This window comes from Portunus trituberculatus, chromosome 41, assembly GCF_017591435.1.
Source record: "Portunus trituberculatus isolate SZX2019 chromosome 41, ASM1759143v1, whole genome shotgun sequence".
Taxonomy (NCBI): Eukaryota; Metazoa; Arthropoda; class Malacostraca; order Decapoda; family Portunidae; genus Portunus; species Portunus trituberculatus.
Window position 1 is genome coordinate 25,070,728 of NC_059295.1, and position 12,500 is coordinate 25,083,227.

The 12,500-nt window shown below is 45.5% G+C and overlaps 1 protein-coding gene across 2 annotated transcripts in view; it reads left to right on the plus strand.

Annotated features, from left to right (window-relative positions):
* The window catches only part of LOC123516952 (protein MTSS 1-like), a 225,762-nt gene that overhangs the window by 18,420 nt on the left and 194,842 nt on the right, over positions 1-12,500 (plus strand). For both annotated transcript variants that reach the window (XM_045276740.1, XM_045276741.1), the window contains exon 2: positions 1,620-1,681. In XM_045276740.1, the coding sequence (XP_045132675.1) occupies positions 1,620-1,681 (62 nt within the window). The remainder of the gene's footprint in view (positions 1-1,619; positions 1,682-12,500) is intronic.

A 12,500-nucleotide genomic window follows, 5' to 3' on the forward strand; every position in this document is an offset into this window, starting at 1 on the left:
CGCCATGCTCGCAGCGTTATCGTGGAAACACGCATCGTTATCATGGAAATTGGAATCGCATCGTCATTGTGGAAACTCGCATCCTTATCGTGGAATCACTTCGTTATCTTCGTCGCGGGCATAGAAATTGTCGTAATTTATTTATTTATTTATCATAACATCAAAATGTTCATTATTACTGTTATACACGGTACATTCCTCGCATGATTGTACATCCAGCAGTACATGTCCGCTATGATAAAGTCCAGCAAATCTCGATACTTTCCTAACACATCGTATTGCTGCGGGAGAGGAAGTAGCTACATGCTTTAACAGGTCAATGTGAAATGGTGTTACAACTTCATTTCATTGGCGCTGAAATGTAATTGTAATAATATTCGTAATTCAAATAAGGTCTCTGCCTCTGAGTACGTCTCATTACTTATTTGTTTTTACTAAATAAATATAAATATATGTAAAATGTTTGATTTCACCCATAGTAATGACTTTTTTCTTCTCCTTTGTATGAATTCTCTTTTTACTCTGGTATAGAAAGGAAACATAACCAAAGAGATTGAAATTTCTTTGGAAGAGGAATCAGATGCAAGTAGATGTGGAAGTAAGAGAGTAATATATTTCAAGGTTCATTTGAAAGTAGTACATGGAAAAGTTGTGATTTGAAGGTAACATGAATTGATAAACAGTATGTGTAGTGTATGTATGAATGAATGAGAGTATGGTATGTGGGAAATGAATACGAGATGAGTGAATGTATATGTGTGTTGTGCATAAACTATAAACTCTTCACTTCTTTGTTTTGTGTTTAGTTTAGATGTAATTGTATGAGTATGTTTATGCAGCAAGTTGTGTGTGTGTGTGTGTGTGTGTGTGTGTGTGTGTGTGTGTGTGTGTGTGTGTGTGTGTAGGTTTGTTCTTGACATTTGAATGTAGATGAATCATGCTCTTAGCTCTCTCTTTCTTTCTGTGGCCATCACGTGCGTTTTAATCACTTTGTCGTGTGTGTGTGTGTGTGTGTGTGTGTGTGTGTGTGTGTTTCACTGATCTGCTGCAGTCTCTGACGAGACAGCCAGACGTTACCCTACGGAACGAGCTCAGAGCTCATTATTTCCGATCTTCGGATAGGCCTGAGACCAGGCACACACCACACACCGGGACAACAAGGTCACAACTCCTCGATTTACATCCCGTACTTACTCACTCCTAGGTGAACAGGGGCTATACGTGAAAGGAGACACACCCAAATATCTCCACCCGGCCGGAGAATCGAACCCCGGTCCCCAGGCTTGTGAAGCCAGCGCTCTAACCACTGAGCTACCGGGCGTGTGTGTGTGTGTGTGTGTGTGTGTGTGTGTGTGTGTGTGTGTGTGTGTGTTATTTTTTGACCACCTCATTCTTCCTTGTTAGTATATTTCATAGTTAACGTAATTACCGACAGCTTCGTGTATTTACAGCCTTCTGATTCACCTTTTGTTTTACTTGTGCTAACCCAACCCAACCCAACCCAACCTAACGTAATCTAACCTAACCTAACTTAACTTAACTTAACCTACTCTACCCTACCCTACCCTACCCTACCCTAATCCAACCTGCCATGACCTGACCTAACTTTTGTGTTGCAGGGAAGCGGGCCCATGTGGGAGGACTTCCTGACGCGGGCCAGCAAGCTGCAGCACGCCCTCAAGTGAGTACCAAGTGAATTTTTGTCCTTCCATATCTCCTTCAGGATATAACTTTCTCTCTCTCTCTCTCTCTCTCTCTCTCTCTCTCTCTCTCTCTCTCTCTCTCTCTCTCTCTCTCTCTCTCTCTCTCTCTCTCTCTCTCTCTCTCTCTCTCTCTCTCTCTCTCTGTGTGTGTGTGTGTCGCGTCTCGTGTTCGTCAGTGTCCCGAGAGTCGCCACAGTCAGCCTGGCGTCCCTCGTGGCCAGTGGAGCAACTCTTCCTTCCCTCCCATCATTATGTTTTTTGCCCACACACACACACACACACACACACACACACACACACACACACACACACACACACACACACACACACACACGACCTACATTCTATTTAGGGTCTTGCTTTGGCTTGTCTCTGCGTGGCGTGGCGTGGCGTGGCTTGACGTGAGGGTTGTCTTTGCTTCTTAATCTTCCTTGCGCTGTGATTGCAACCGTTTTGTCTTTTTTACGGTTCTCTTTTCGACTTTGATGTGTCTCTTGCCTCATTGTCGCTCCCAGAGTTCCGTGGGTGTGTTGCCGCTGAGTCGGGACGGGGCGTGCGCTCACACACACACACACACACACACACACACACACACACACACACACACACACACACACACACACACACACACACACACACACACACGAGGCTCACTTAATTTTCTTAACTCAGTTTGTGTTGCTACCCGGAGGTTCTTCTGAAGAGTGTAGCCGGGTTGTGCTTACACAGGCCACTGTTCTCCGTGCTGACTCACTTCGGCGGCACCACGAGACAGCGTGACGCGCGGCACGGTGACGCGCTGGCTCTGTGGCACAGCGCCGTGCTCTGTGATCGTGAACCTCCTCCTTTCTGAGGGTTTGAACCCAGACCACCGTGGTCACTGCGGAGAGAGGCAGGGAGAGCGTGAAGGTCGGCGTGGCGTGGCGGGGCCTCAATGGTCCCAGCAGGTGGCGGAGTAGCAGGTCGCGGGGTCTGCTTGTTCTGTTCCGCCTGAGCAGCGGTACGGTCGGGCAGGGCGGCGAGTACCGGGTTGTCTGGGAGGGAATTGTGGTACACTGATACATTGCTTGTAATGCACAGCCTGTCTGTTTGTGTGTGTGTGTGTGTGTGTGTGTGTGTGTGTGTGTGTGTGTGTGTGTGTGTGTGTGTGTGTGTAGTGCCGGACTCTAAATGAAACAGCATCGATGCACAGGCATAATATAAGTCACAACGGTCCAGGAGACTTTGAGGTACGGACGGATTGAGGCTCGCTGTTTGAAGCCATTCAAGTGTCGGACACAACTTGTGGGTTATATATATATATATATATATATATATATATATATATATATATATATATATATATATATATATATATATATATATATATATATATATATATATATATATATATATATATATATATATATATATACACACACACATACATACATACATACATACACACACACAGTTGCAGCAAAAGTGAGCGATGGTGTCATCAGCGAGATACGGTCGTGAATCTGACGTAATTTAGTGTGTCAGGTTTAATAATTATTGTAATCGTGGAAATCACATGTCGTGCTTGAGTGGTTCACGTGAAAGGGCACAGCACTGGACGTCCCGACGGGGATGGAAGGCAGGGCGAGCAGGGCGGGCTGGGGATCGTACATCGTACAGCGTGCAGCGTGCGGCGTGCAGCGTGCGGCGTGACGCGGGGCGTGGTGCAGCAGGTGGACGGGGCAGGAATGGCGAGGGTGGTGTGGTCAATCTGGTCCCGGTAAAGACCAGTCCGGCGAGGCAGGGCGGTGGGGACGGCGTGGCGGGGGTCACGCTGTGTCACGTCCCGTCACGTTCAGTCATTGTGTGCCGGGTGGGATCGGGCAGCGGGACGGGGTGGGGCGGGTCGGAGCTGGACGTGCTTGAGGGAGGCTGCGGCCGTGTTAGGCCCCGCGAGAGGCGGCGTGACCACGTGGCAGGGCGAGGCAGCGGAGACACTACGACGCACACAAAGACAGGACTAGAGAGAGAGAGAGAGAGAGAGAGAGAGAGAGAGAGAGAGAGAGAGAGAGAGAGAGGTCAAGTATAGGACACGATCAAGCCAAAGGAGGGACAGGAGAGAAAAAGAGTATTTATTCAATTGAAAAAGAAAAGTTGGTAATGAAGCAGTGGTGGCGTCAGTAGAACAGTGCCTGCTTGGTGGTGGTGAGTGTCCGGTGTGGCCATTACTGCGCTCATTACGTACTGAGCCGCCACGGGAGGGACGCCACGGAAATGCACACCAGCGGGAAGAGGGAGTGTACAAGAGGAGGAGGAGGAGGAGGAGGAGGAAGAGAGGAGGAGGAGGAGGAGGAGGAGGAGTAGTGGGCGTCGTCACACACCAGCAAGCACCCCACAAACTTTCCTTCCCTTTGCTAGATAACCCGTCCTCTCTCTCTCTCTCTCTCTCTCTCTCTCTCTCTCTCTCTCTCTCTCTCTCTCTCTCTCTCTCTCTCTCTCTCTCTCTCTCTCTCTCTCTCATCATTCGTCTCCAGTTCAAGTAATTGTAATGAGTGTGTGTGTGTGTGTGTGTGTGTGTGTGTGTGTGTGTGTGTGTGTGTGTGTGTGTGTGTGTCCGCGAATCCAATGAGACAACATTCAATTAATCAGAGAGAGAGAGAGAGAGAGAGAGAGAGAGAGAGAGAGAGAGAGAGAGAGAGAGAGAGAGAGAGAGAGAGATAGGAAAGAGTTGCAGGGAGGAAGGGGATGAGGGAGGGTTAGAAGTGAGAGTGAAAAAGAAGGGGGGCAGAGATAGAGAGGGGAGGAGGGAGAAGGGAGGAAAAGGAAGTGTGCTGAAGGTATAGAGGAGCAGGGCGGTAAATGAGTCCACGCCCCGACAGAGAGGGGAGTGGTGTGTGGCTGGAGGTAGGCTGGGAGAAAGGGAAAGGGAGAGGGAGAGAGAGAGGAAGAGAGGAGAAGGGGAGGGAAAACACAGGAAGGGGAGAGTGATAGATAGAAGGGAAAGATTAAAGATTAAGGAGAGAGAGAGAGAGAGAGAGAGAGAGAGAGAGAGAGAGAGAGAGAGAGAGAGAGAGAGAGAGAGAGAGAGAGAGAGAGAGACCAAACAGATGTGACATGTGAAATGAACAGTGAATGAGTATGGAGAGAGAGAGAGAGAGAGAGAGAGAGAGAGAGAGAGAGAGAGAGAGAGAGAGAGAGAGAGAGAGAGACTGGTAAAATAAAAGTGATGTATGTATGTATGTATGTATGTATTGCAAATTATTTTTTGAAGGGGGTCTAGATTGAGATACATTAAGAGAAGCGTTCCGAACCAACACACACATTGACGAGACACATGAAGAAGAGGAGGATGAGGATGAGGAGGAGGAGGAGGAGGAGGAGGTTGCAACACGGTGTATTTAGTTCCCCCTTCATAGCCTTTGGAGGGGAGGAGACAGAGAGAAGAGAGGAGAGGAGAGGAGAGGAGAGGAGAGGAGAGGAGAGAGGAGACTGACTGACTGGAGGGGAAGCAACGTGAGTGTAGTGAACTGTACTCCTCCTCCTCCTCCTCCTCCTCCTCCTCGTGGCGATGGAAGCCGCTACATTTGTGGAAGCTGACCCCAAGTAAGAGAGAGAGAGAGAGAGAGAGAGAGAGAGAGAGAGAGAGAGAGGGCCATTGTTCCTGTCTTTTTTAATATTTTTTTTTTATCATGGCGTGAGTGAATTCCTCTTTCTCTTCTCTCTAAGAACACCAGACGGAAAAGTGGCATTGAATAGAGTATAACCTAATCTGTGACGCCTACCATACTCTCTCTCTCTCTCTCTCTCTCTCTCTCTCTCTCTCTCTCAATAAAAGCCATAAGGCGTGACTATAGTAGTTGTAGTAGTAGTAGTAGTAGTAGTAGTAGTAGTAGTAGAAGTAGTAGTAGTCGTAGTAGTATTATTAGTGGTAGCCGTAGTAATAGTAGTAGTAATTAGTAGTATTAGTAGTGGTAGTCGTAGTAGTAGTATTAGTAGTAGTAGGAGTCGTAGTAAATGTAGTAGTGGTGGTGGTGGTGGTAGTACGTAAAAGTAGTATTTTTAGAAGTGTACTATAGTGGTGGATAAGAGTGGATAAGATGGGTGGAAGAACAGGTCAGTGTTTGGAAATAGCGTGTGGAAGTGGGACGCACACAGACTCTACCACTTGACTCCTTGCCGGTGTGTGTAATATCTCGGTAGCAACACGTGGTAGCCCAACATCAGATGAAGGCTTCAGTTTTCCATTGATTGGTTCACCCGCCTTAAAAACTAAGCCTTTAGGTGTCCGCCAGTTTGACTTTCCCCGCTTGGTCCATTGCCTATCCCTCCCCGTGATCTGAGTGTTGCCATGTCATCTCCCTCTTCACCACCCTTCTGACACACACACACACACACACACACACACACACACACACACACACACACACACACACACACACACACACACACACACACACACACACACACACACACACACACACACACACACACACACACACACACACACACACACACACACACACACACACACACACACACACACACACACACACACACACACACACACACACACACACACACACACACCCTAGGGCCGGGAGAGGTGTGTCGGTCGAGTCCAGCCGGGGACCTCCCCCCTTGATGACGTCACACATATACGTTACTTAAATCATTTTGAAAATGACGATTCCCAAAACGGCAGCTGGACACGAATGCTATAGAAATTTTGACTTGTTATTAATCAAAACTAATTCCTAAAATAGGAAAATATTGCCGGGAGGAGGAATAATAAGAATATAAAAAAAATATAAATAAAGCATTGGAACATTGACATACTTAAAAACAATTACAAAGTCCATCAATTTCATTCAATAGGATCGATAATGTTTTTCAAAAAAATATAGCTATTATTTCGATATATCAAAACCAGGCAACGCCCAATTAGAAAAAAATAAGTATTTAAGAAATGACGTGTTTTACAATATTAACAGGGCTACAAATTAATCTTAAGGTCGTTATATTTAACGTATCAGGAACCATACGCACTTTTCCATCTTAAACTATTTTTGAAAACGCAAATACTTCGCTACAACTTCAAATAAAAAATCATTGATGGCTGGGGTAGAAATTTTAACGTATTTTTGCCCCTCTCATTTAAGTAATAAACATCCTCTCAATCACCGCACGTCACTCACCTCAAGCATGGATGACACGGAAAACATAACGAACTATCATTAGAAATCTTTAAAAGTACTTGTGACTAGAAATAAGTGAACTGAGACAAATATATAATAATAGTGCAAGTCGACGATCTCGGGACCGGGAGAACATTTGAGCGGGAATCGGTGATTACGTCACAGCATAGCGTCCCGGCCCCCTTCCTCTCAATGGACCTCCATAACACACAAAATCAGGCAATTGCTAATATATTTCAACAACTGACGTGAAAAATTAAGCCTATGGTTCTACTTTGTGACCTGTCTGGCCTGTAATGAGTGAGAGATGAGGCAGATAATGGCTGAGAGAGAGACAGCGGGTCAGAGGATTGTCTTGTTTACGTTTTCAAGGCTTGGATTATTGTGATTTTTAAATGTCTGCAGGCGTTAGTTCACTGATATGTTGTCCTGGAGGTTATTAACGTTAGGTTATGACATGGCAGCACCGTGAAATGATGAGTTATACTATATATTACTTACGTTGGCCAAAGACTGTTTGGCAGCGGCTGTCCCTGTCATCAGCAGACACCCAGTGACCCGCGCACACACTGCTGTCCGCTTTGTGTCCTCAATGGTGTATGAATAATTAACCTCTGATTACTGAGAGGCTGCACACACACACACTGTTCTTTTCGTTATTATCACTGTCTTCGCCCTCACCACTTTCACCGTCTCTCTCTTTCTCACCGCTGGCTCCTTATCCCGCCAGGTGGACAGCGGGACAGTTTTGCATGGGACGTGTTTGGCAACAATATTAAGATTAATTTGTCAGAATCAACATGGATACAATAATGTCTTTATGTACATACTTTTATATATGATACACCAACAAAAAGGTACACTCAGATCTGTGTATGTATGTTGGTTCCCTACTTAATGAAGCAGTTTTTTATGTACTTATATTTAAAAAAAGTGACATCTGTCATCCTTTCATGACAGTTGCCAGGGCTACCAGTGCCTCAGAAGTAGCCCGGCTAACCTGTTTGGCTGCTATTTTTCTTTCCCCATCAGTGGTTATCTGGTGTTGCTACTGAGAAATTCTATGGCCGGGATTGGCAAGGAATAAGTGATGGCGTATGTACGTGCGGGTGGTGGTGGTGGTGGTATAGTGTATTGATGGATGGGTGGGTGGGTGAGGAAGGAAGGGCGGAGGTCTTGACTGACTGGTTGAATGACTGAGTGAGTGGGCTGGTGGGTGGTAGGTCGTTGGGTGGAGGTGCTCTCAAAAGATGTCTGGCGAGTGGAAAGTTTTTGTCTCCACTTTGTATGTACTGGTGTGTTTCCTCCTCCTCCTCCTCCTCCTCCTCCTCCTCCTCCTCCTCCTCCTCCTCCTCCTCCTCCTCCTCCTTTTTAACGGGGCATATACTGTTACTTCTTTCCTCATTCCCGCATCTCGTCGCCACAACACAACATTAATGTCGCCTCATCTCAGCAGGCGGTTCCTTCATTAACTCTTACTCACTCACTCATTAACACACATTGACTCACTGGCGGGTGTGTGTGTGTGTGTGTGTGTGTGTGTGTGTGTGTGTGTATATATCATGCAGTATTCATTTTGTATACACAGATATTTGCATACAACATACATACATACTTACATACTGTTATATGTATCTTTTCTTCATCAGTTCTTCACTTTTCATTCAATCAACTTCATTCATTCATTAATTAATTTGCTCGTTGACTTTATTTCGTGTGTGTGTGTGTGTGTGTGTGTGTGTGTGTGTGTGTGTAATAATAAAATAATAATAATAATACAGTTTATTAGTAATTGCAGTACATACATACTAGAAGGATTGAAGGAGACTTAAGGTTAGATCCTTTGTGTGTGTGTGTGTGTGTGTGTGTGTGTGTGTGTGTGTGTGTGTGTTTAAATGTTCATGCTTTAATCAAGTCACTGAAAGAAAATAATTCTCTCTCTCTCTCTCTCTCTCTCTCTCTCTCTCTCTCTCTCTCTCTCTCTCTCTCTCTCTCTCTCTCTCTGCTTCCTCCGGCACCCTCAGAAGTTACAGAGACAATTAGCGAGTTAAGAAGACGTATGGGCCAGGTAACCCTCAGGTGGGGAGCAATTAAGGCGTAACGGAGCATGCGGCTGGACTTTACCTGTGCGTGGGAGGAGAAGGAAGAGGAAGAAGGAGAGGAAGAGGAGGAAGAGGGAGATAATGGTGGTGGGAGATGATGATGTTAGGGAAATGCCGTGTGTGTGTGTGTGTGTGTGTGTGTGTGTGTGTGTGTGTGTGTGCTTCAGAAGATCTGGTTGTGGGGATTGAGGTGCTTGACCGCGTGGTGTGGTAATGAGAGAGAGAGAGAGAGAGAGAGAGAGAGAGAGAGAGAGAGAGAGAGAGAGAGAGAGAGAGGGGGTAGTACTGTTGCTCTGTTCTGGTTTGTCAGTGAGTTTGTCAGCTAAACAAACACAACACTATTTAACATGTCCAGAAAAAAAAAAGAAAATGAGAGAAAGAAATCTCGTTTACTTCGAAGCCTATATATATATATATATATATATATATATATATATATATATATATATATATATATATATATATATATATATATATATATATAAAGGGATAGCTCCTCCTCCTCCTCCTCCTCCTTCTCGTCCTGCTTTTCTTTACGTTTCTGTTTTTTTCATGTTTTTTTTTTGGTTTTATGTTGTTTTTCTTTACGTTTCCCTCTTTAAAAAAAATTTTTTTACTTCCGTTACCTGCTCCTCTTTCTCCTCCTCCTTCTCCTCCTCCTCTTCCTTCTCCTACTCCTTCTCCTTCTCCTTCTTCTTCTTCTTCTCCTTCTCCTTCTCCTTCTCCTTCTCCTTCTCCTTCCACCACCACCACCACCACCACTACTCCGTCATCTGCGGTGTGTGGGAGGTCAAAGGTTCATGAAGGTCGGGTCAGTGTGTGTGTGTGTGTGTGTGTGTGTGTGTGTGTGTGTGTGTGTGTGTGTGTGTGTGTGTGTGTGTCTTACGAAACCAGGCTTGTCTCTCTCTCGCTCTGGTTACGCACTACCACCACCACCACCACCACTTTCTTCCTCAACTTTTCCTCCTCCCTCCCTCCTTTACATTCTCTTTCCTTCTCCTTCCCTCCTCTTTCCTCTTCTCTCCTGTATTCTTTCATTTCCTTGTTTATCATCACTTGCCTTGTGTCTTTCCTCCTTTCCTTATTTCATCTCGATTGGAAAGAGGAAGAGGAGGAGAGGAGAAGGATATAGAGAGAAAATAGAGGTGAGAGGATGAAGAAGAAGGAAGGGATTAAGAAGAAGAGAGGATTAAAAGGATGAAGAAAGTAAAGGAAGACTTAAAAGAGTAGGAAGAGGAGCAGGAGGAGAAGGAGGAGGTGGAGAACAAAGAGACTGGAAGGAGGCAAAAGTAGATATAGGATGTGATGTAGTAGTAGTAGTAGTAGTAGTAGTAGTAGGAGGAGGAGGAGGAGGAGGAGGAGGAGGAGGAGAAGGAGGGAGAGTAATTAAAAATGCAGGAGAAGAATGAAGCAGAGAAAGGAAGGAAGAGAAGGAGGAGCAGTCGAGAGTGGGAGAGGAGAGAAAGAAAAGATAGAGAGGAGGAGGAGGAAGAAGAAGAGATTTGAATTAGTAGGGGAGTAAAGAGAAAAGGAAGAGAGAAGTAACAATTATGAAAGAGAGAGAGAGAGAGAGAGAGAGAGAGAGAGAGAGAGAGAGAGAGAGAGAGAGAGAGAGAGAGAGAGAGAGAGAGAGAGGTGTCTTTGAAATCATTGTTCTAGTAGTGGAATAAAGAGTGTCTCAATAATAACCCTAATTGGCGCGTGTCGTATCTCGTCTGTCTGACACGTGGGAGGGAGGGAGGGAGGGAGGGAGGGAGGGAGCCAAGGTCAAAAGGGGAGAAGGGTGGGAGGGGAAGAGGAGGAGGAAAGAAGAGGGTCAGGTGGGGTATAGCTTCCTTTTTTTGGGGGGGTCATGCTGTCCTCCTCCTCCTCCTCCTCCTCCTCCTCCTCCTCCTCCTCCTCCTCCTCCTCCTCCTCCTCCTCCTCCTCCTCCTCCTCCTCCTCCTCCTCCTCCTCCTGTGTCACTTTTCCCACACTTTTCTTTGACTTCCTTTCATTCCTGTCTTTCTTCTGACACCTTCTCTCTCTCTCTCTCTCTCTCTCTCTCTCTCTCTGTCCTCTTCTGTCATGTATTCTGGACACTCCCAGGTACTCCTTCCTTCCTTCCTTCCTTCCTTCTTTCCCATTTTCCTTCTTTTCCTCTTGATCTCTATCTTCTGCATTTTCATCTTATTTTCCCTTTTACTCTCTCTCTCTCTCTCTCTCTCTCTCTCTCTCTCTCTCTCTCTCTCTCTCTCTCTCTCTCTCTCTCTCTCTCTCTCTCTCTCTCTCTCTCTCTCTCTCTCTCACCTGTCCTCATTCATCGGGTATCACAGGTACACGCTTATCACACCTCGGGTATTTGTAGAGGACATTCCCGTCTTTGTATTCGCTCTGACACCTTCACCAGAGAGAGAGAGAGAGAGAGAGAGAGAGAGAGAGAGAGAGAGAGAGAGAGAGATTCAGCCGTACAACAGAGGAAAAAAGGGTGAAAGGTAAGAATAACGAGAAAAACTTTGCAACACCACCACCATCACTGCTACCTCCTCCTCCTCCTCCTCCTCCTCCTCCTCCTCCTCCTCCTCCTCCTCCTCCTCCTCCTCCTCCTCCTCCCTACGTCTCGTTACTGGGTGGTAAAAAGTAGCGACTGTTCCACTTGAGTGTCCAGAAGGAGTGGTGGTGGTGGTGGTGATGCTCTCTCTCTCTCTCTCTTATTTATTATTTATTTTTTTCTAATTTTTCATATACGTATTCCTTCTCTCTTCATTTTCCTCTTCTTTCTCCTCTTTGTCTTCTTCATTCCCTCATTCATTTGTGTATTCCTCATTCTCTTTTATTTTTCTTTATTTTTCTTCTACTTCTCTTTTTCGTCCTCTCTTTCTCATGTTTCTTTATCAATAACCTCTCTCTCTCTCTCTCTCTCTCTCTCTCTCTCTCTCTCTCTCTCTCTCTCTCTCTCTCTCTCTCTCTCTCTCTCTCTCTCTCTCTCTCGTCCATTTTTTCTCGATTTTTTTTTTTATTTATTTTTGTTCCGTATAATGTTCAAGTTCCTGTTTTCTCTCCTTGCTCTTGTTTTTTATTGGTTGTTGTTGTTGTTGTTGTTGTTGTTGTTGATGATGAAGAGGATGTTGATGGTGAGGATGTGTGTGTGTGTGTGTGTGTGTGTTAGAGAGAGAGAGAGAGAGAGAGAGAGAGAGAGAGAGAGAGAGAGAGAGAGAGAGAGAGAGAGAGAGATAATACAGGTATCACTCGCTCTCTCTAACACACACACACACACACACACACATTATACAACCGCACACAAGAACAGAGATATGAACAGACAACACTGAGAGGAGGAGGAGGAGGAGGAGGAGGAGGAGGAGGAGGAAGTAAAAAGGAACGAAAGAAAGCGGAACAGTGGCAATAGAAATAGGGAGAGGCTGAAAGGAGGAAAATAAACGAGAAAGAAAAACAAATACCCAAGAAAAGAAATAATGAAAATAACAATAAGAGGAGGAGGAGAAGGAGGAAGAGAGAGAGAGAGTAGGAGTCAGCACTTG